The sequence below is a fragment of the Equus quagga genome, chromosome 8 (genome assembly GCF_021613505.1).
Source record: "Equus quagga isolate Etosha38 chromosome 8, UCLA_HA_Equagga_1.0, whole genome shotgun sequence".
In the NCBI taxonomy this organism is placed as follows: domain Eukaryota; kingdom Metazoa; phylum Chordata; class Mammalia; order Perissodactyla; family Equidae; genus Equus; species Equus quagga.
The window spans coordinates 78,553,340-78,577,067 of record NC_060274.1 but is presented as its reverse complement, the minus strand read 5'-3'; the positions used below and the strand labels follow the sequence as shown (position 1 = coordinate 78,577,067).

General features: G+C 41.5%; 1 protein-coding gene across 3 annotated transcripts in view; it reads left to right on the top strand.

Moving 5' to 3' along the window:
• Positions 1 to 660: 660 nt before the first annotated feature.
• Positions 661 to 23,728, top strand: part of CDCA7L (cell division cycle associated 7 like) — a 49,175-nt gene continuing 26,107 nt past the window's right edge. For 2 of the 3 annotated variants that reach the window (XM_046669567.1, XM_046669566.1), the window contains exon 1: positions 661 to 899. In XM_046669567.1, the coding sequence (XP_046525523.1) occupies positions 876 to 899 (24 nt within the window). In that variant the 5' untranslated portion in view covers positions 661 to 875. The remainder of the gene's footprint in view (positions 900 to 23,728) is intronic. The other variant, XM_046669565.1, reaches the window with a different exon arrangement.

Sequence of the window (23,728 nt, the reverse complement as noted above, 5' to 3'; positions counted from 1 at the left end):
ATGTTAGTGGCTGGCTCCCAGACCATAAGTCTCAGCAGTGCAGGGCCCTGATTTTTGTTCAGTCTTCTGTTCCCAGGCCTAACACAGTGCCTGATACACTGTAGATGCTCAGCCAGTATTTGTTAAATAAATCAGCATTCTCTAGAACTCTCTGTCTACTGGGGCAGGAGGCCTATACTTTCAATGGTATAGGAAAGGCCGTCTTACGTTTCAGGGAGTTTGCAGCTCCCCACCCCGGGGCCTTGGTAAAGAAACTGGGGTTGCCTTTTTTGCAAAGTGAACCCTGTAGCAAATGTCTTGGGATGCGGCACAACTCCACCCTTTTACAAACAAAAACCAACTTCTAAAGCAGCCTTAAAACGCTTTCCTGGGATCGCAGACTCCCACTGCAGCAGAGGCCCGCGCTCCAGGGCGCTACCTGGGATAAACCCTGCCAATATCCGGCGCGCGTAGCCGGGCGTGCCAGCTGGAGCCTGCGCCGGGACAGCCCCCTCTCATTTCTCCCGCGCGAAACCCGGCCGGACGGCTCCACTCCCTCCCTCCGCTGCAGGGGGGAGCCCGGCGCCCCCAGACTGGCAGCCGCCCCGGGCCGCGCCCAGCTGCAGCCCCCTCGCGCGCTGCGTGCGAAGCGAAGTGCCGGGGTCGCGAAGTTTGGGTCGGGGAGCGGAGGCTCGCGGCCAGCGCGGCGGCGCCCAGTGGCCGGCGCGGCGCACTCCCCCTGTCCCGGGCGCCGAGTGCGCCCCTCCCCCGGCCCGCCGCAACTCCGGGCGGAGCGCGCGAGCTGCGCGGCCCCGGGCGTTCTCCGTGAGCCTGGCCCCTGGCGACCGGGCTCCCGTGGCCGCGTGCTGGAGGAGGCTGGGGCCCCGTCGGGAAGAATGGAGTTGGCGACTCGCGCCCAGGTGAGGGTCCGGCCGCCCGCCGCAACCCGGACGCATCTTCGGCCTTCCTCCCTTTTGCACTCGGCCCGTCTCCCCGCCTTGGGCTGCAAACGTGGCCCTGGGCTCCCGAGTCGGGAGTCGGGCGCGCCCAGTTCCGCGAGCGCCGCAGCGGGCGCGCCCTGCGGGTGTACGCTGTGGGTCTGGGTGTGCTACCCGGACCAGAGCGGCCCGCATTCTCGCACGCGGGCGCTCGCCTCTGGCCCGGGGGGGATGCCCCGGGGGGCGCAGACCGGGCCGCTGGGGCTCCGAGCCCCAGGAGTGGACGCATTTGGAAGGAAGGGCAGGCGGGGAGGCCCAGGGGCGCAGCGCTCGTGGAACGGGGAGGGCGGGGGCGGGGGAGCTTTTTGGGTGCGCGCCCCCTACTTTCTCCGGGAATTGGCACAGAGATCAGGAAGTTTAAGTGCAGTGTTGTAAAAAACATAGTGGAGAATCAGACCACTTCGACTTTGATAATGGAATTTAAAAGGAATTGCTTTATTTGTTCTCGAACTTTTGCAAATGTTTTCAAGGAACTTGTAACCACTTAAGGGAAATGGCAGCGTCATTAGGCCAAGTTAAAAAATAAAAGCCCCAAGATCCCAAGACCATATACTACCCAGAACTACCCCAATTACTCATCGTGATCTAAACTAGGTTTAAAAAATCTCATTAAGAAACATTTGAGAGTAAGTTCCCTAAATGTTACGATGGGTGGTTGGAATGTGAATGTGGCTTCAGTCTTTTTTTTTTTTTTTCACTTTTTAAAAGAGCTTTTCTCTACTTTCTAGTAATGAATATACATATTTTGTTCAGAGGTAAGCAATAAAAACTTTTTCAAACGAACTAAAAATAAAACTTCTAGAAAGGGAAGGAAGCAGCTTGCGGGAGCCCAAGAGATGCTTTGTGTAAGGGTTGGATTTTTTTCTTCCTTTTGTGAGCCTCTCTGACTCACTGCTTCCACCTTACCTTGGACTGGTGTTTACTTCTTTTCTCCACCTGGGTCCTGGGAGAGAGAGAGGCGGAGCCCCCGGCGTTGGGAGACTCAAAGCGGCGTGGTGCCCGAGGCCAGGTCGCTGTCATCTGCCTGGGTCCAGCGGCAAATTAGAGACCGAGCCACTAATGGTCGCTTTGGCCACTTAAGTGATTTCTGAAAGGCTTCCTGAAAGTGGCCATTTGAGAAAAATCTGTTGTGAATGTTCATGAGAAAGAGTATTTTTAGATTTCTCCGATGAGGGGGGGTATTAAAAGCAAGGAAGATAAACAGTAGTTCAAGATTAAGAAGGACTGAGTCAAGGTTAGATTTTTTTTTTTTTTTTTAACCCCTGGCCTTTACCACGTAATTAGTATCCTGTGCTTCTAGGAGGTTCGGTTTCTCCAGGATTTAAGCCCTTCTGCAAGGAGCTGTGAGCCCCTTGTGCATTTCATCAGCAAATGTATCTTGATAATGTATCACTCCTGAAGCTTGTTCTGCTGGAACTGCCCTTCCACCACTTGTATACATAGTTCATGCTTAGAAAATTCAACATGTCCCAGAATGTGTAGTTGGAAGTGAACATTATACTGTCAAGTAATGAGGCTAATTTTTGGTAGCTCTAAAATGTTATATAAACTATTTACCATGTCGGGGTAATCCACAAATTATATCCAACCCATTATGCACCAATTAGGGCAAATTACTATATGTAAGATGATCAGATTTTTTTTTCTTTTCTAAAGACCTCCTAATTGGCAGTGCAAATTAAGATGTGTGATGATTTTTCCAGTGGAAATGTTCCTGTTCATCATAATTTAAATGTGAGCAGATTATAGTCTCTATAAATTAGTGAAGAGTGGTTCTGCAGGGTGGGCAGGTGACTGCAGATAAGAGCACTTAATGAACATTTCAGGCACAGCAAGATGTTAAATTCATGTAGTTCCACCCGGTACCCAGCCTTATGAATAAAGCAGTGTGATGAACAGCCTGAAGTGGCATTAGTGCACTGAATAAGGCTCAGCTCAGTGTGCAGTGGGTTTTAGTCTCACATATACAGTAAATGTAATTTCCAGCCCTTGGAAAGCACAGAGCTGGAAGGGGTTTCAGCAAAGCAACTTAGGCCTGATGTTATGAGTAGAGGGAATGAGGTGGGAAGGAGAAAAGACACTCATTTGAACTCTGAACTCCTTTCTCCCCTCTGCTTTTCTGCAGCCCACTAATGTGTTGCATTTGATGTCCTCTGACAGTGATCACACCTCCCATGGGCTGTTGTCCTTGTTGGACTGACCGCTGTGTCTTTGTGCTTTTATGTTGAATGACAGGAATAATACCCAGTAAAGGCCAGAATATGGTCCCTTACTGAGAGCTCTCAGCAGTGCAGCTCACATGAGCTAGAGGATGAGACTGCCTCAGCTTCCTATTGGAGAACCTGGGAGGTCCTGTATATCAGAGTTGTCCTTTTACTGTCTTCCAGCTCCAAGGTACAGATTGGACCCTTAGAGAAGGAAGTGATGCTAAATGATCTCATGAATATGCGTAGAGTATGTTGTTGAAGGGGTAAGAGGGAATTTTTCTGGTATTGACCTCATAGCTACAAAATGTACCCATCTGATCCTGTATCTTCAGATGTGTGCCCACAGTCCCAGAAGCTGGTCACGGGGGGGGTCACCTGTGACTTCTTGGAAGGACAGCAAAATGATTTGCCACTTTAATCGTCCCGTATTTAAAAGGCCACTTGGTGGTTGTTTGGTGTACTGCGACTGCCTCATCCGTTGATCAAGGGAAACCTCAGAGATGACAGCAGTTCTGATCTGGTCAGGTACACAGGACAGAAAACTATAAGATCTTTATGACTTAAAACAGTTTTTGAATGTTGCAGTGAATTAACTGAAAAACGTAAATAAAGTCATTAGAATAGATTAGGCATATTGATTTTAACCTGCTCTTGACGTACAGTTTAGAATTTCTACCTCCAAGGTACAGTTTTGATTTCTTAAAGACTTACAGCTTTATTCACCAAAATGAAATTGACGCGGGCTACTTGGAGGGGTAAAGATAGGAATGTATTCGTGGAGCCATTTTCTTTTGTTTGTGAAGGACACTGTCAGTACTGTTTTTCTGAATAGCTTGGAGGTCTTTACAGTTTTCATTTTTCATAACTAATGTTTCATTGAGATGTGTATTTTATGTTTTTCTGCTGAAAAAATTTTTTCCTTATTAAAGAAACTTTGCAGTAAATGTCTTGGGATGGTACATACTTGTGCCTTGTGTTGGAGTCCACGCTGTTTTTAATTTGTTTCTTTATCATGTACTTACTATCTCCTAAAAGGAATGTGCCTGATTCTCCATGCAGGGGAACCTCTGACACATTGTTTTCCTAGGGCATTTCTCCTTTTGTTTTCCTTATTAGCTGAGAGAGAGCAGTTTTTGCTCAGCTTAGAACCAGGGCTCCTGATAACTGGACTGAAACAATGACTGTTTTCTTCCCGAACTTAGAGCACCTAGCAGAATGTGTTAGTTTGGGGGAAAGTGGAGACTAGTCTTGGAGTTCTGTTCTTTACCACCATCTGGTCCACGTAGAAAACGAAGCAAATCCGTGAATGTGCTCATGATGCATAGTGGAAGCGCCTGGGATTGGGCTGTCCTGGAATTGGGGCGAGCTGCTTGTGTTGATGTGGAAGGCTGGGATAGCCTGCGCTGACCTCCTCTTGGATGTGGCAATGAATCACTTTTTAAAAAGAGTTGCCTTCCTTGGTCTTGCTTATTTTAGCTCTAAATCATCTCCTAGACGGCATTCCTGAAAATGTGTTTTCATTGAAGGTTGGATGGCTAAAGGTCAAACAGTAGGTTCACTCATTGTAAAGTGGTTTCTTAGAGCTAATAAAAATGTATTTCTTGATCTGGATGCTGGTTTTGATGGGTGGGTACAGTTTGTAAAACTTCACCAAACTGTTCACCCCAGATCTATGTATTTTTCTGATTGCGTGGTGCACTTAAAAACATTTAAAAAGTAGCGTGTTGAACCCCTGAGTGTGAGTCCTGAAGCCTGTGCTTTTGGACAGCCCAGTCTGCCAGGTGTGTGGATGACAGCTTCCCAGGTGTCTTGTGCCCTGCTGGTTGTAGCAGTGTCCTCAGGACTGGGCGTAGTCCAGGGGTCCCTTCCTGCAGACCGCCTCTGCTGTTCCCCCAGACCCTCCATAGCAGCAGCACAGCTATTTGGGCAGCCCCCACCTTTAAGTCTCTGCTCCAGGAGGGTCCTCGATGCCTGGAGAGTGCCTTGCATTTGTGAGGGAGCTCTGGCGTTTGGGTCTTTCGCCACAGGGGCTGGCCTGGCACCCCCTCTGCTGCCTAATGGCAGACCTCCTCCTCTGCTAGGAGGCCCAGGATTTACCTCAGGCTAGTGGCTGGTAACCCAAAATCATGTGGCAGGCCAAAATGATATTTATCCTGATGTGTGAAGGGCCTGGCATATAGTAGGTGTTAAATATTTGTTGAATTTTTTAAAAAGTTGGTTCAGGGCTGTCAGTGTATAGTGAGTGGAAGGATGAGTTATGACAGGCCTAGGGCTTCTCGCCGTTTTTCGGTTGAACTAATGGTGGAGGCAGTTCGTGCCCGCGCCGGGGGCCTGGACCTGCCGCGCCCCATCCTGCCTGTGCAGATTTTCTCATCAGTCTCCACTTTTATCTTTGACAGTCTGCCTGTTTTGCATTCTATTCCATAATACATTTTAATACAAAAATGCTATTTTAAATTACTCTTCTGGGAAAAACTTCCCCTCCCCTCTCCCACCTGTGGTCCTGAAAGCCCTCTGGTTGTCATTGAGCTCCTCCGTTTGAGAAGCATGGAACTGTCAAGTGTAAAAAGTAGAAATCATACCTGTAATAAACCCCGAACTAGAAAAGCTATCTCCTGCCCTCCCCCACCCCACAGTGTCTGTCTACTTAAAGCTCTGTGACTCTGAGGGCACTTCAGTGGGAAAAAACCCTCAAACTTTAGCTGATATTGAAATTCCTGAGAATATTTTTTAATGCAAAATAGTGCCTTTATTTTGTTCTTCATTAGCATTGGTTTAAACTAGAAAGTCAAGAAGAATAAAAATGCATTTAAAATCATTGTTTATTTGTAATTCTCTTTCTTCTGACCGTTGGTACTAGGCATTTTTTATTTGGGTAGTTTTTAAATTAAAGTGATAGAATCCAGCCTTTCACACACATGCATAAAGTTTGCCTTACCTGACTTAAAAAAACCCCCAAACCTGCCTCATTCTGTTTCCCACACTGCCACTTCAAAAACTCACTGAAAAGAGTGTCTGGTTGGCTTCGTGACCTTCGTTGTACTAAGTGTGTCTCCCTCCCTGGCTGCAATTAGGAACTGAGAAAGAGTGCACTCTTAGGGAGCGAGCGCATTCACTGCGGCACAAAGCCAGGAGCCAAGTGGTGTCAGCAGCCCGCACAGGCTGGCGTGCGCGGTTTGTTTGGGTGCGTTTTCTGCTAGCAGGATGAGAGTGTGTCAAGAGGATCCCTGAGTAAGGGCTTCCGGGGCTGGGCTGTGGGATACAGATCCGTTCCCTCGGACCCGCCAGTGCGAGGATCTGTTCACCGCTTGTCTGCATTGAGCACAGGGACACCTGTCTCCTTTGAAAGAAGGCACCTCTTGCCTGGCTGTCTCCAGACTCCTGCCTCCACCTGTGACTCTACTGCAAGTCCTTCTCCAGGCTGACTCCCTCCTGCAGCTGTGTAGACGTGGCTGACCTCGAGCTCCTAGAGTTCTTCCTGACCATCAATCCCATGGCTGGCTCAGGCGCTGTCCTGGACTTAGTTCCCTGTTCACATTTCTCACGCCACGTTGAAATTGTTTATAGATTGTCTCACCCTACTGCATAGGACTCATTCTTCTTTAGATCCCTTAGCGTGGTGCCCAGCACAAGTTGGTACTATTACTCTCTTAATAACTTTTAGTAATGAACTTTGGCATAGCGTCTTCTACTTCACAGAATGCCTTCCAGTTGTAGTTTGGAAGCCGTCAGGGCTCCATACAAATGTTCTCATTCTTTGCCTTCTGGATAAATGGGAGGAATGCATTTTCCTGGCCCTTGAAATAGGCAAGACTGTTTGATGTGCTTTGGCCAGTGAACTGTGATCAGAAGTGTTGTGTGTCACTTCTGGGTGGAACTCCTTAAATGCCACTGCCTCCTTTACCGCGTCTTGTTCCCTCTGCCGCTGCATCTGCCAGCTTTCCAGATAGTGGGGGCTCTGTCAGCCCGGGTCCTGTGCAGGGACAGTGTGTGGAGTACAGTGTGGAATGGTTCACCTGGCTGGCCCAGGATGAACGTAGGAACAAGAAAGAAACCTTTTTTTGTTTTAAGCCACTGAGACTTAGAGTCGTTTGCTACTGGTTTGTAAGCTGCTGTGTCCTGACAGACACATGAAAGTGTGCATATTTCAATTTTGGATTCACTCTCATCTGAGTGAACTGGGGTCCTGACGGTCATAGAAATCTGTGGGCTTCTTTTTGATTGTCGGTGTAGTGGGGTCGGGGGAATGCTCCTGTTATTAAGTGGTTTGGAGTTCAAGAATGGTGCGTGCCGCGTGGTGGGCAGGAGAGTCCCACAGGAGGAAGCAGCCAAAATGCCAACAGGACATTGTTGAAAAACACCGAGAGCGGGCTAGTTTCATTAGATCATCAGTCTTTTAGAGTCCAGAGAAATCTGAATATTGGCTTCACGTTTCCTGTCTGCTGACCTTTCTGGAAAAGGAAATTACTTCCCGAGTGGGAGGTCCTTGAGAAGTATCACTGCCTCCCAGGTGGTTGTTACACTCCCCTCGCAGGACCCCTGCCCAGAGGACTCTGCTTCCTTGGCTCCTCCTTGAAATGGCTCTTCTGAGCCCTGTACACATACACGTCTGTAAATTTCTCCCCACTTACACTTTTTCTTTAAAAAATAACATTGTTTTTCCTTTGCCTTTTTTTATTGAGGTAAAGTATACATAAAAAAATTTACTATTTTAGCCACTTTTAAGTGTTCAATTCAGTGGCATTAAGTACACTCACATTCTTGTGCAACCATCACCACTATCCATTTCCAAAACTTTTTAATCATCCTAAACTGAGACTCTGTGCCCATTAAACACTAACTCCCCGTTCCTTCCTTCCTCCAGCCCCTGGTACCTACCATTCTACTTTCTGTCTATAAATTTGACTATGCTAGGTACCTCCTATAAGTGCAATCCTACAATATTTGTCCTTTTGTGTCTGGCTTATTTCACTGAGCGTAACGTTTTCAAGGTTCATCTGTCTTGTAACATGTATTAGAATTTCATTCTTTTCTAGGGCTGAATAATAATCCATTGTATGTATATACCACATTTTGTTTATCCATTTGTCCATCCATGGACGTTTGGGCTGTTTCCACATTCTACCAGTTGGGAATAATGCTGCTATAAACATTGGTGTAAAATATCTGTCTGAATCCTTGCTTTCCGTGCTTTTGGACATACACCTAAAAGTGGAATTACTGGGTTGTGTGGTATTTCTGTGTAATTTTTTGAGGAACCACCATGTTGTTTGCCAGAATGGCTGCCCCAGTTTACATTCTCAGCAGCAGTCCACATACTCACAGACACTTAACATTCTTGTTTTTTTGATAATCGACCTTCCTAATGGGTGTGAAGTGGTATCTCATTGTGGTTTTGATTTGCATTTCCCTAATAATTAGTGATGTCGAGCATCTTTTTGTATGCTTTTTGGCTGTCTGTATATCTCTGGAGAAATGTCTAAGTTCTTTGCTCTTTTTTAAATTGGGTTGTTTGTTTTCTTGTTATTGAGCTGTAGGCGTTCTTTATATATTCTGAATATTAATCTCTTATCAGATATGTGACTTTTAAATATTTTCTCCCATTCTGTAGGTTACTTTTTTCACTCGATAGTGTCCTGTGATGCACATAAGTTTTTAATTTTGATAAAGTCTAGATTATCTGTTTTTCCTATTATTGCCTCTACCTTTGGTGTCCTGTCAACGAAATCATTGCCAAATCCAATGTCATAAAGTTTTCCCTCTGTTTTCTTCTAAGAGTTTTATAGATTTGGCTCTTACATTTAGGTCTTTGATACATTTTGAGTTTTTTTGTAGATGGTGTAGGGTAAGGGTCCAACTTCATTCTTTTGCATGTGGAGATCCAGTTTTTCCAGCCTCATTTGAAAAGACTGTTCTTTCCCCATTGAACAGTCTTGGCACCTTTTCAAAAATCATTTGACCATGTATGGGAGGGTTTTATTTCCAGGCGCTCTATTCTGTTGCATTGGTCTATATGCCTGCCTGTACGCTAGATCCACGCTGACTGGATTACTGTAGTGTTGTAGTAAGTATTGAAATTAGTAAGTGTGAGTCCTCCAATACTATTCTTCATTTTCAAGATTGTTTTGGTTATTTGGGGCCCCTTGAGATTCCACCTGAATTTTACGAAGGGCTTTTCTATTTCTGCAAAAAATGTTGCTGGGGTTTTGATAGGGATTGCGTTGGATCCACAGATAGCTTTGGGTAGTATTGTCATGCTAACAATATTCAGTCTTCCAGTTCATGAACATGTGATGTCTTTCCGTTTATTTATGTCTTCATTAATTTCTTTCAGTGATGTTGTATAGTTTTCAATGTACAAGTCTTTCCCCTCGTTCCTTAAGTTCATTTCTAAATATTTTATTCTTTCTGATGTTCTTGTAAATGGAATTGTTTTCTTAATTTCCTTTTCAGATTGTTCGCTGTTAGTGTGTAGAAATGCAGCTGACTTTTTTTGATTTTGTACCCTGCAACATTATTGAATTCGTTAATTAGTGCTTACAGTTCTTGCGGAATCTTTAGGATTTTCTACATACATGATCATGTCACCTGCAGACAGACAATTGTACTGCTTCCTTTCCAATGTGGATGCCTTTTATTTCTTTTGCTTGTATATTTACTCCGGCTAAAACTTCAAAGACTTTGTTGAATAGAAGTAGTAAAAGCAGGTGTCCTTGTCTTGTTCCTGATGTTAGGGGAAAGTTTTAAGTCTTTCACCATTGGATACGATGGTAGCTGTGGGTTATTTGTATCTGGTCTTTGTTAGGTTGGTGAGGTTTCCTTCCATTCTTTGTTGAAGTGTGTTTGTTTTTTTCCCCATGAAAGGGTGTTGAATTTTGTCAAATGCTTTTTCTGCATCAATTGAGATGATCATGTGTTCTTTCTTTCATTATGTTAATGTAGCACATTGCATTGATCGATTTTCATATGTTGAACCATCTTGCATTCCAGAAATATATCCCACTTGGTCTTCTTGTATAAATCTGTTTACTATGCTGCTGAATTCCATTTGCTAGTATTTTGTTGAGGATTTTTGCATCAATATTCATAAGGGATCTTGCTCTGTACTTTTCTTCTAGAGTCTTTGTCTGGCTTTGGTATCAGGGTAATACTGGCCTCATAGAATTGGTTAAGAAGTATTCTCTCCTCTTCAGTTTTTTTGAGGAGTTTGAGAAGGATTGGTGTTAGTTCTTCTTTAAACGTTAAATAGAATTCACCAGTGAAGCCATCTGGTCCTGGAATTTGCTTTTTTGGGAGGTTTTTGATTACTTATCCAAGTCCTTATGTAGAGGTTAATTCAGATTTTCAATTCTTCATGAGTTGGTTGTGTTTGTAGGAATTTATCCATTTCATCTAGCTAACCCAATTAGTTGGCATACAATGGTTGTAGTACTCTTTTTTATCCTTTTTATTTCTGTAAAATTGGTAGTAATGTTTTCACTTTACTTCATTAATTTGGATCTTCTCTTTTTTCTTAGTCAATCTAGCTAAAAGTCTGTCAATTTTGTTCATATTTTCAAAGAACCAACTTTTGGTTTCATTGATTTTTCTGTATTGGTTTTCTATTCTTTCTTTATCTCTGCTGTAATCTTTACAGTTTCCTTCCTTCTCCCTTTGTGTTTAGTTTGCTGTACTTTTTCTGGTTCCTTATGGTGTAAAATTAGTTTGTTGGTTTGAGATCTTTCTTCTTTTTTTAATATGTGTTTACAGTCATAGATTTCCCTCTTAGCATTGCTTTCTCTGCGTCTCATAGGTTTTGGTACATTTTGTTTTCATTTTCATTTGTTTGAAAGTATTTTCTAATTTCCCTTGTGATTTCTTCTTCGACCCATTGGTTGTTTAAGAATGTGTTGTTTAGTTTCCACATATTTGTGAATTTTCCTGTTTTCTTTCTGTTACTGATTTCTAGTTTTATTCCATTGTGATTGGAAAAGAGTTTGTGTGACTTCAGTCTTTTAAATTTATTCTGACTTGTTTTGTGGCCTAACGTGTCCTCTTGTTGAGTGGCGTGTTCTATATATGTCTGTTAGTTCTAGTTGGTTTTTACTGTTGTTCAGTTCCTCTATTTCCTTATTGATCTTCTGTCTGGCTGTTCTATTCATTATTGAAAGTGGGATATTGAAGTCTCCAGCTATTAGTGTAGATCTATTTCTCTTTCAGTTCTGTCAGTGTTTGCTTAATATATTTTGGAGTTCTGATGTTTGATGCATACATATTTATAGTTGTTATATCTTCTTGGTGAATAGACCCTTTTGTCGATGTATAATATCCTTTGTCTTTTGTAATATTTTTGACTTAATGTCTGCTTTGATGTTAGTATAGTCACTCCATCTCTCTTTGGGTTACTATTTGCATTGAAGATCTTTTTCCTTCCTTTCACTCTCAGCCTATTGTGTTTTTAGATCTAAAGTGAGTCTCTTGTAGACAGCATATAGTTGGATCCCTTTTTTTCCTAATACATTCTTCCAGTCTGTCTTTTGATTGTAGAGTTCAATCCATTTGCATTTAAAGTGATTACTGATAGGGAAGGACTTAACTTTTTCCATTTTGTTTTTTGTTTTCTGTGTCTCTTATGGGTCTTTTGATCCTCATTTCCTGCGTTACTGCCTACCTTTGTTTTTTGTTGATTTCTTTGTAGTGACGTGTTTTGATTCCCTTCTCATTTCATTTTGTGTGTATTCCATAGCTATTTTCTTTGTAGTTACTGTGGGGATTACATATAACATTCCAAAATTAGAACACTCTAATTCGAATGATACTGACTTAACTTCAGTGGCATAGGAAAACTCTACTCTAATACCGCCCTGTCCCCCCTCCTTTTGTTATTGCTGTCACAAATTACATCTTTATACATTGTGTACCCACTAACATAGCTTCATAAATGTTTTTTTATCCTATAGAAAATAAAAAGTGCAGTTACAAACCACATTTACAATAATACTGGTTTTTATATCTGTCTATATATTTACCTCTACCTGAGAACTTTGTAGTTTTGTGTGGCTTTGGGTTACTGCTAGTGTCCTTTCATTTCAACCTGAAGGACTTCCTTTAGGATTTCTCATGGCCAGGTCTAGTAGTAATGAACTCCCTCAGCTTTTGTTTATATGGTAATGTCTTAATTTCTCCCTCATTTTTTTCCCCCAGGGTTTTTTTTTTTTTTGATGAGTGGTGTAGATCTGAACCCGTGAACCTGGGCCGCTGAAGCAGAGTGCATGAACTTAACTACTATGCCACCAGGCTGGCCCCTTTTTCCCCAGTTTTATTGAGAAGTAATTGACATCACTGTATAAGTTTAACGCATACAGCATGATGATTTGATTTTTGTATACAGTTGTGCATAACTTAACGATGGGGACACGTTCTGAGAAATGCATCATTAGGCGGTTTTGTCATTGTACCAACGTAGTAGAGTGTACTACACAAACCTAGATGGTATAGCCTACTACACACCTAGGCTATATGGTACTAGTCCTTAGGGGACCACTGTCATATAGACAATCTGTTGTTGACTGAAACCAGTATACAGTGCATGATGGTACTGTGAAATGATTACCAAAATAGTTTCAGCTAATATCCATCTTCTCATATAGATACAATAAAAAGGAAAGAAAAAAAGGAAAAAAAATTTTCTCCTTGAGTTGAGAACTCTTAGGATTAACTCTAACTTTCCTGTATATCATAGAGTCGCGTTAGGTCTAGTCGTCATGTTGTACATTAAATCCTTAGTACTTATTTATCTTATAATGAGGAGTTCGCGCCTTTTGACCACCTTCCTCCAGTTCCCTCTACTACCCTCCTCCACCTCTGGTCACCACAAGTCTAATTTCTTTCTCTCTCCTCTTTTTTGTTTTGTTTTTTAAGATTCCACGTATAAGTGAGATCATACAGTATTTGTCTTTCTCTGTCTGACTTATTTCACTTAGCATAATGCCTTCAAGGCCCATCTATGTTGTTGCAAATGGTAGGATTTCCTTGTTTTTTGTTGTTTATGGCTGAATAATATTTCATTGTATATATATATCACAACTTCTTTATCCATTCATCTCTCAGTGGACACTTAGGTTGTTTCTATGTCTTGGCTATTTTAAGTAATGCTGCTATAAACATGGGGGGTGCAGATATTTTGTCTAGTTAGTGTTTTCGTTTCCTTTGGATATATTTCCAGAAGTGGAATTGCTGGATTGATTATATAGTAGTTCTATTTTTAATTTTTTGAGGCTCCTCCAATTTTCCATAGTGGCTGTTTGAATATACAGTTCCATCAACAGTGCACAAGGGTTTCCTTTTCTCCGCATCATGCCAGCATTTGTTATCTCTTGTCTTTTTGATGATGGCCATTCTGACAGGTGTGAGGTGGTATCTCGTTGTGGTTTCAATTTGCGTTTCCTTAATGATTAGTGATGATGAGCATCTTTTCATGTACTTGTTGGCCTTTCATGTATCTTCTTTGGAGAAATATCTATTCAGGTCCTTTGCTAATGTTTTAATTGGGTCATTTGTTTTTTTGCTATTGAGTTGTATGAGTTCTTTATATATTTTCAGTATTAGCCCCTTATCGCTGTATGGTTTGCAAATATTTTTTCCCATTTTGTAGGTTGTCTTTTCATTTTGTTGATGGTTTTTTTTGTTTGCTATGCAGTTTTTTAGTTTGATGTAGTCCCACTTGTTCATTTTTGATTTTGTTGCTTGTTCTGTAGGTTTCATATCCAAAAATTCATTTCTGAGACCCATGTCAAGGAGCTTGATTCCTGTGTTCTCATCTGAGAGTTTCATCTCTTACGTTTAAGTTTTTAATGCATTTTAAGTTAATTTTTGTGAGTACTGTAAGATATGGGTCCACTTTCATTGTTTTACATGTGAATATCCAATGATCCCAGCATTATTATTTTCTCCACCGTGTATTCTTGGCTCCCTTGTGAAATATGAGTTCACTGTACATGCTTGGATTTATTTCTGGGCTCTCGATTCTGTTCCATTGGTCTGTTTGTCTGTTTTTATGCCACTCTATACTGTTTTGATGACTATAGCTTTATAGTGTAGCTTGAAATCAGGAAATTGATGCCTCCTGCTTTGTTCTTCTTTCTTAGGATTTCTTTGGCTAATCTGAGTCTCTTCTGGTTTTCTATAAATTTTAGGAGTGTTTTTCTACTTCTGTAAAAAATGCCATTGGAATCTTGGTAGGGGTTGCATTGAATCTATCAATGGCTTTTGGTAGTATTGACATTTTAACAATATTAATTCTTCCAGTTCATGAACATAGGATAGGATTCCATTTATTTGTGTTGCCTTTGATTTCATCAATATCTTGTAGGTTTATAGTAGAGGTTTTTTGCCTCCTTAGTTAGATTTATTCCTAAGTATTTTATAGTTTTTGATGCTACTCTAAATGAGATGGATTTCTTTAATTCTTTTTCAGAAAATTTGTACATATATAGAAATGATACTGATTTTTGTATGTTAATGTTATTTCCTGCACCTTTGCTGAATTCATTGATTAGATCTAACAGTTTTTTCATTGAGTCTTTAGGATTTTCTATATATAAATATAATGTTTTCTGCAAATAGTGATAATTTTACTTCTTCCTTCGTAATTCTGGTACCTTTCATTTCTTTTTATTGCCTAATTGCTCTAGCAAGGAATTCTAGTACTATGTGAAATAGAAGTGGTGAGAGTGGGCATCCTTGTCTTTTTCCTGATCTTAGAGAAAAAGCTTTCAGCCTTTCACCATTGAGTATGATGTTAGCTGTGGGCTTGTCATACATGGCTTTTTAATACATTGAGATATGTTCCTTCTATGCTTAATTTGTTAAAGAGTTTTTATCATGAATGGATGTTGAGTTTTGTCACATGCTTTTTTGCATCTATTGAGATGATCATGTATAATTCTTTTCTTTCATTCTGTTAATGTGATGTATCACATTGATTGATTTGTGTGTGTTGAACCATCCTTGCATCCCAGGGATAAATCCCACTTGGTCATAGTGAATGATCTTTTTTAATGTGCTGCTGAATTCGATTTGCTGGTATTTTATTGAGAATTTTTGCATCTGTATCCATCGGGGATATTGCCATGTAGTTTTCTTTTCTAGTAGTGTCCTGTTCTGGTTTTGGTATCAGGGTAACGCTGGGCTTGTAAAAGAGTTTGGGAGTGTTCCCTCCTCTTTGATGCTTTTGAAGAGTTTGAGAAGAACTGGTGTTAATTGTTCTTTAAATGCTTGGTAAATTTCACCAGTGAAGCCATCTGGTCCTAGGCTTTTCTTCATTGGGAGATTTTTGATGACTGATTCAATCTCCTTACTAGTAATTAGTCTGTTCAGATTTTCTCTTCCTGGTTCAGTCTTGATAAGTTGTATGTTTCTCAGAATTTTTTCATTTCTTCTAGGTTGTCCAGTTTGTTGGTGTATAGTTGTTCATAGTAGCCTCTTATGATCCTTTGAATTTCTGTGGTATTGGTTGTAATGTCTACTTTTTCATTTATAATTTTGTTGATTTGGGTCCTTTCTTGTTTTTCTTTGGTTAGTCTAAGGGCTTGCCAATATTGTTTGTCTTTTCAAAGAACCAAGTTTGGTTAATCTTTTCTATTTTTTTTTCTGTTCTCTGTTTCATTTATTTCTGCTCTAATCTTTGTTTGCCTTTCTTCTGCTAACTTTGGGCTCAGTTTGTTCTTTTTCTGGTTCCTGATGGCATAGAGTTAAATTGTTTATTTAGGGTCTGTCTTAATGTTACGAACTTCCCTCCTAGAACTGCTTTGCTGCATCCCACAAGTTCTGGTATGTTGCATTTCCATTTTCATTTGTCTCAAGAAACTTTTTTTATTTCCCCTTTAATTTCTTCTCTAATCCATTGGTTGTTCAGGAGAGTGTTGTTTAACATTCATATGTTTGTGAATTTTCCAGTTTTCCTCTTGTTGTTGATTTCTAAGTTCATGCCATTGTAGTCTGAGAAGATATTTGGTATGATTTCAGTCTTCTTGAATTCATTAAGACTTGTTTTGTGGCTTAACATATGATTTATCCTAGAAAATATTCCATGTGTGCTTGTGAAGAGCATATATTTTGCTATTGTTGGATAGAATATTCTGTATATGTCTGTTAGGTTTATTTGGTTGGTATTGTTGTCCTGGTTCACTGTTTTCTTATTGATTCTCTGTGTGGATGATCTCTCCATTGTTGAGATTTGGGGTATTAAAGTTTCCAACTATTACTGTATTATTATTTACTTCTCCTTTTATCTCTGTTAGTTTTTTCTTTATATATTTAGGTGCTCCAATGTTGGGTGCATAAATATTTACAGTCGTTATATTTTCTTGAGGTATTGACCCCTTTATCATTATATAATGACTTTCATTGTCTCATTTTACCATTTTTAGTGTAAAATCTATTTTATCTGATATAAGTACAGCTTCCCTGCTCTTTTCTTCATTATCATTTGCTTGAAATGTCTTTTTCCGTTCCTTCACTCTCAGTCTATGGGTGTCTTTAAGGCTAAAAGTGAGTCTCTTATAGGCAGCATATTGTTTAATCTTGTTTTTTAATCCGTTCAGCCATTCTGTGTCTTTTAATTGGAGAATTTAATCTGTTTACATTTACTTATTTATAGGTAAGGACTTACTATTGCCATTTTGTTCTTTGTTTTCTGGATCTTTTTTAGATCTGTTGGTGCTTTTTTTCTTATCTTGCTGTCTTTTTGTGTGTTTTGATGTCTTTTGGTACCAGTATTTGACTCCTTTATTGTGTTGTTTTTTGTGATTACAATGGGATTTTCCCTTGTGATTACCATGAAGCTTACATTACATTTACAATTCATAAACTTCACACTTTTACCTCTCTTCCCTGTCACATTTTAGGTTATTGCTGTTAAAATTTTGATGTGTTTTGTTCTGTATTGTGCAACTGATAACAGACTCTTTTAGTTATGGTTATTTTTACTACATTTATTTTAACTTTTAAACTAGAACTGTAAATGAATTATGTACCACAATTACCATATTTCAGAAGCTAAGTATGACTATATATTGCCACTGAAATTTCTACTACCTTTTTATTTTATTTTATTTGAGGAAGATTAGCCCTGAGCAACATCTGCTGCCAATCCTACTCTTTTTGCTGAGGAAATTTGGCCCTGAGCTAACATCTTTGCACATCTTCCTCTATTTTTCATATGTGGGACGCCTGCCACAGCATGACTTGATGAGTGGTGTGTATGTCCACATCCAGGATCTGAACTGGCAAACTCTGGGCTACCAAAGCAGAGCACATGAACTTACTGCTATGCCACTGGGCTGGCCCCCCTTTTTATGTTTTTATGTTGTTAATTAGTGTTCTTTTACTTCCACTTGAAGAACTCCTTTTAGCATTTCTCGTAAGGCAGGTCTGGTGGTAATGAACGCCCCCAGGTTTTCTTTGTTTGGGAAGCTCTTTATCCCTTTGTTTCTGAAGGGCAGTTTCATTTGTTATAGAATTCTTGGTTGGCAGTTATTTCCTTTAAAAAAATATATATGTATTTTTTGGTGAGGAAGATTGGCCCTGAGCTAACATCTGTAGCCAATCTTCCTCTTTTTGCTTGAGGAAGAGTGGCTCTGAGCTAACATCTCTGTCAGTCTGCCTCTATTTTATGTGGGATGCTGCCACAGCGTGGCTTGATGAATGGTTTATAGTCTGTGCACGAGATCTGAATCCATGAACCCCAGGCTGCCAAACTGGAGTGCACAAACTTAACCACTGTGCCACCGGGCCAGCCCTTCTTTCAGTATTTTGATTATGTCATCCCATTCTCTCTAGGCCTCAAAAGTTTCTGTCGAGAAATCTGCTGATAGTCTGTGCAGTAGGTAGGTTCTCTCTTTTCTCCTGCTGCTCTTAAAATTCTTTTTTTATCTTTGACTATTGGATATGTAGTTATAATGTGTCTTGATGTAGCCCTATTCAGGTTCAACCTTTTTGGGGTCTTTGGATCTCATGGATCTGCATGTCCATTTCTCTCCCAAAGGAAGTTTTAAGCCATTATTGCTTTAAATATACTTTCTGTCCCATTTTCTTTCTCTTCTTCTGGAATTCCCATAATGTGACTATTGTTTCTTTTCATTGCGTCCCATAATTCCTGTTGGCTTTCTTTAGTCTTTTTCATTCTTTTTTCCTTTTGCTCCTCTGACTGGGTAATTTCCAATGTCCTATTCTCCAGGCCTCTGGTTCTTTCTTCTGCATGGTCAAGTCTAGTTTTAAAACTCTCTATTGAATTTTTCAGGTATTGTATTTTTCAACTCTAGAATTTCTGTTCTGTATTTCTTGATGATTGCTGTTTTCTTGTCAAACTTCACATTTTGTTTATGCATTGTTTTCCTAGGTTCGTTTTGTTGTGTTTTTATGTTTTCTTGTAGTTCTCTAAACGTCCTGAAGAGGATTATTCTGAATTCTTTGTCTGAAGGTTCACAGATCTCCATTTCTTTAGGGTCAGTTATTGGAGTTTCATTAGTTTCCTTTGGTGGTGTCATATTTACCTGATTTTTTGTGATCCTTGCTTCTTTATGTTGGTATCTGTGCATTTGAGTAATTCAGCTCCTCTTCCAGATCTTACAGGTTTGCTCTGGAAGGGACAGTTTTTTACCAGTCAGCTTAGTTTTGGTTTCTGGCTGTGTCTGCTGGTAATGCCCTTGGGTAGGTGAGGCCTGCTGTTATGGTCGTTTTTTGGGTGAGGCAACTGTTTGAGCTCTGAGGATGGGGGTCAGGGGGTTGTGTCACTGACTGAGAAGAGTTGGATAGGACTGTTGGCTTGGCTCCCTACTCAAGTGAGGCTGTAGGATGGACTCCAGGGTTGCCTGAATTCTCTAGTCAGGCTTACTCGATGATCAGGACTGGTTCAGGAGTAGTTGAGGCTATGCGTTGGCTTCTCTGTCCTGGCAGGGCAGCAGGAGAGGACCCAGGGCCTGTATAGCTTGTCATTTGGGAACTCGAATCAGGCCAGAGTGTACACTGAATTCCCTGGTCAGGTGAGGCCACCAGTTTGCTCTACAGACAGGGGAAGCCACGGGCTGTGCTCTGTGTTCAAGTGCCCCTGTACTTTGGGCTATTTAATGGGCTGTGCAGTTTCCTGTGTGTTTGTGTTAGGTTCCCTGGTTGGACGGGATGAAGGCTGTATTCAACTATGACTGGGGCTATGAATGAACTTCCCTGCCCAGATGCAGAGGGAGGAGCAGCTCTAAAGCTGGTAAAGCCCTTTTGTTTGGGGTGCTGACCTGCACCCCAAATTCCCTGACTGAACGGAGCCACTGGCTTTGCTCTGAAAACTGTTGACTCCACCCACTTGCCTCTTGGCTCAAGTGCTGCTGAGCTGCACAGCTTCCAGGAGTTGTTTCCTGCCCTTCTGGTCAGATGGGGCTGGAAGACACACTCCATAGGGAGTGGGGCTATGTCTGAGCTCCTTTGCCATGGTAGGTGGGGAAGGGGCTGCTCCAGGCTACTCATAGTTTCCCAAACAGGCTCTCCAGTTGGGAGGGGCTAAGAGCTACCCTCAGGCTTGGCTGTGACTTAATCCCCCTGCCTATGTTGTAGCGTGGAAACCCTCCATACCTGGTATTGTTGCTCTGGGGGCAGTCAGCTCTGCCTGCCCCTCTTGGCTCCAGTGCTGCTGGCTCACACTGCTTTCAGGAGTTGTCACCAGTCCTTCTGATCATGTGGGGCCAGAAGACACTCTCCACAGTAGGTGGGGCTGTGATTCAGCTCACTGCCTGGGTGATGGCAAACTGGGCTCTAAGATCAGCAAAACTCCTTTGAGGAGCTGAATTAGGCAGATCTGTACCCTGCTCTGTTCTCTGGTCAGAGTGCAGTCCCGACTTGGTTGTGTGGATGAGCACAGCCACTAGTTGGGATTACTACTTGGGCACTGCAGGTATGAACTCGGTCTGCCAAGATCCACGTGCCGGTTGTTGCAAGTCCCTCATTGCTTCTCCTTCACAGTCAGATTCCCAGTGGTTGAGCCCCACAGATTCCCTTCCAATTCCTGTGGTATGAGATCAGAGCTGGGGGCTCCCACAAAGCAGCCCACAATGCTAGGGTGGGGTGGCTGGTTGTCCCCTCGGATTCTCTGTTTCCACTGGAGGAACCAGGCTCAGGGGAGACCTCTGCACGTGGTGCTGCCCTGGCGTGGGGGAGGAGCAGTGTGCTCAACGTGTAGTGGCTTCTCTTACTCTTCTGACGTGGTCTGTCTTGGACTCTGGTGCAAGGGGGTGCTTCAGCTTCATCCTCATGTTCTAGGATTCTGTCAGTGGTGTCTTGTCCTTGAAGAGTTGTTAGTTGTTGTTCTTGTGAGGAGGAGCGAATCCAGGAACAACCTGTGTCTCCATCTTGGGGACGTCAGAATTCTCTCCCTCGTTTTTGAAGGAACGTTTTGTCAGGTACAGAATTCTTGGTTGACAGTTTCTTCTTTCACCACTTATATATGTCCTCCCACTGTCTTCTGGCCTGCAAGGTTTGTGCTGAGCAATCAGCTAGTAATCTTATTGAGGATTCCTTGTATGTAGTGAGTTGCTTTTCTCTTGCTGCTTTTGAGATTGTGTTTGTCTTTGAACAATGTCTCTCAGTCTGGGTCTCTTGGGTTAATCCTGCTTGGAGTTTATTGAGCTTCTTGGATTTCTATATTCATGTCTTTTATCAAATTTGGAAGTTTTCTGCGATTATTTTGTCAAATAATTTCTGCCTCTTTCTTCTGCCTCCTCAGTCTGATTTTGAATCCCTCTGGTGAAATTCTCGATTTAGTTAGTGTATTTTTTTATCAGCTCTAAAATTTCTATATTCCTTTTTATAATTTCTGTCTCTTTGTAGATACTGTCATTTTTCTTATGTATTGTTTTCCTGATTTACTTTAGTTCTTTGTGTTTTCCTCTTGTTGTCTGAGCATATTTAAGGCAGATGTCTTTGTCTAGTGCACAGCCTGTGCTTCTTCAGGGACAGTTTCTACCAATTTATTTTATTCCTTTGAATGGTCCATATTTTTCTGTTTCTTTGAATGCTTTTGATCTTTTATTGAAAATTGGGTATTTGAGAAAACAGTCACCTCTTCCAGTCTTTGCAGACTGGCTGTGTGCCAGGGAAGTCATTCATTGATTAGCTGGGCATGCTTTGAACCTGAAAGCTTAAGGTCTTCTCACATCTTTTCTGAACTTGTGTGGCTGTCTCAGTTCCCCCATACACACAGCCTTTTGAATGTCTTAATTTTCCAAGGAGTTTTACCTGAACTTCCCCTTGGGACTTCAGGTGGTCTCTTGTATTTCTCCATGCATAAACTTTTGTAAGAGGCACCTGCAGATCTGTAGTCCCCTAGAGCTTTCATGAGCAATGGCTGGAGCCTTTCCTCGCCTGAGACTGAGTTAGGTGGGGTAGCACCCAGTCCTTCAGGCAACCCCGGACTGGTTAGAATGTTGCAACCAACGTCCGCTTTGCTCCTTCCAGTTCAAGGGAACTGGGAACTGGGCTGTGGCAGCCTCCAGACCGAAACTGCACTGTGCTGGGGTCGGAGCGAGGATGAGTAAAAAATGCCACATAATTTCCTGCCATATTGAAGGTGACTTTTTCTTGATTAGGCGTTTTCTTGGTTGCTGTAGACCTTTTGACTGTTTTCCAGAACTCTTGTAAAATTAGTTTAGCCAGCTGCTTGTTGTTTTTATGTGTCTTTGGGTGAACAAAGGCTTGGAGCTTCCCAGTTCACTATTTTGCTGACATCACTCCCTGATTACAAGCTTTAGGAAATGTATCAAGATAGTAAAATATAGAAAAAATATAAGGAAAAAAATTAACGGTGATCATTAAGAGCATGTATTGAGTGCTTATTAGGCGCCAGGTATTCTGTTGAGCACTTTACATGTATTATTTTATTTGATCTTCATAATAATTAGATAAGAACTACTGTTTTCTGCATTTGCAAATGAGGAAACGTGGCCCTGGTCACTCAACTTCTGGGTGGAGCCGTGAATGGAAACAAGGCAGTCTGACTGTTGAAACAACTCTAATCTGCTGATTTTCATAATCTCACTAACTAGAAATAATCGCTGTTAATATTTGTATGTGTAGCCTTACAGTTTGTTTCCATTGCATTGATACCTGTGTGTGATAATCCTTTCTTATCCATTCAATAAATGTATTCATTTTACTTATTCAACAAATATTTGAGTTCCTACTCTGTGCCACCCACTGTTTTAGGCTCTGGATGTAGTCATGAGGAAATCAACGTCCCTGTCCTCATGGCTTAATTTAGTGGGGGGGCAGACAATAAATGTGTAATGCTATTTTTTTAAATTACCTAATGTCAGATAATAGTAAATGGACTGAGGAAAAATAAAGTAAAGACCTAGAATAGGTAGCTGTTCTTGGGGCACTGCTTTAGGAAGAGTGGTCAGGAGAGGCAGGGCTTGCTGAGGAGGAGACATTTGAGCATGGAGAGCTGAAAGTAAAGAGACCACCTTGTCTATCTGTGGAGCAGGCAAAGGCCCTGAGGCAGGAATGTGCTTGGTCCCTTCAAGAAAGAGCAAAGGGACTGTTGTGATTGGAGGCCATTGAGCAGACAGAGTGGAAAGGAATGAGGTCCCAGAGGGGACTATTGGAGGAATGTGGCAGTGTGATAGGAAGCCACTGGAACTGGACAGGGAATGGGAATATAATTCAGAAGACTCCGCAGCTGCTGTGTGGAGACAGACCTGTAGAGGGAGCACTGGGAAGCGCTTGACCGCGTGCCCAGCAGCATGCTCAGGGCTGACAGCAGACCAGTTGCCCTGCTGGTAAGGACATACGCTGTTTATGTGATTCGCGGTATTTGGTAAACCTCTTGGCTACTTTTATGTAGTTATAAGCAAATTTGAATAGTGGGATAACAAGACTTTCAATTATTATAATGAGTTTAGATTTTTTAAAAACTTAGGTGAAACTTATATAACATCAAATTAACCATTTTAAAGTGAACGATTCAGTGGCATTAGTACATTCATAATGTTGTTTAACCGCCATCTCTCTCTAGTCCAAAACATTTCGTTACCCTAAAAGAAACCCTGTACGTATTGAGTGGCTGCTCCCCATTTCTTCCTCCTCCAGTCCCTGGCAACCGCTGATCTGCTTTTGTCCTCTGGATTTACTTATTCTGGATATTTCACGTAAATGGAATCATACAATATGTGACCTTTGTGTCTGCCTTCTCCTACTTAGTGTAATGTTTTTCAGGTTTCTCTACATTGTAGCATGTATCAGTACTTCATTCCTTTTTATGGCTGAATAATATTCTGTTGTATATTACATATGTTTTTGTGACTGAATAATATTCCATTGTATATTGTATCTACTGTAATTTTTCATCCATTCATCTGTGATGGACATTTGGATTGTTGTAAATAGTGCTGCTATGAACATGCGTGTACAAATATTTGTTTGAAACGCTTGTCAGTTCTTTTGCTTGTATACCTAAGAGTGGAAGTGCTGGGTTATGGAGTAGTTCTGTGTTTGACTTTTTTGAAGACACATCAAACTGTT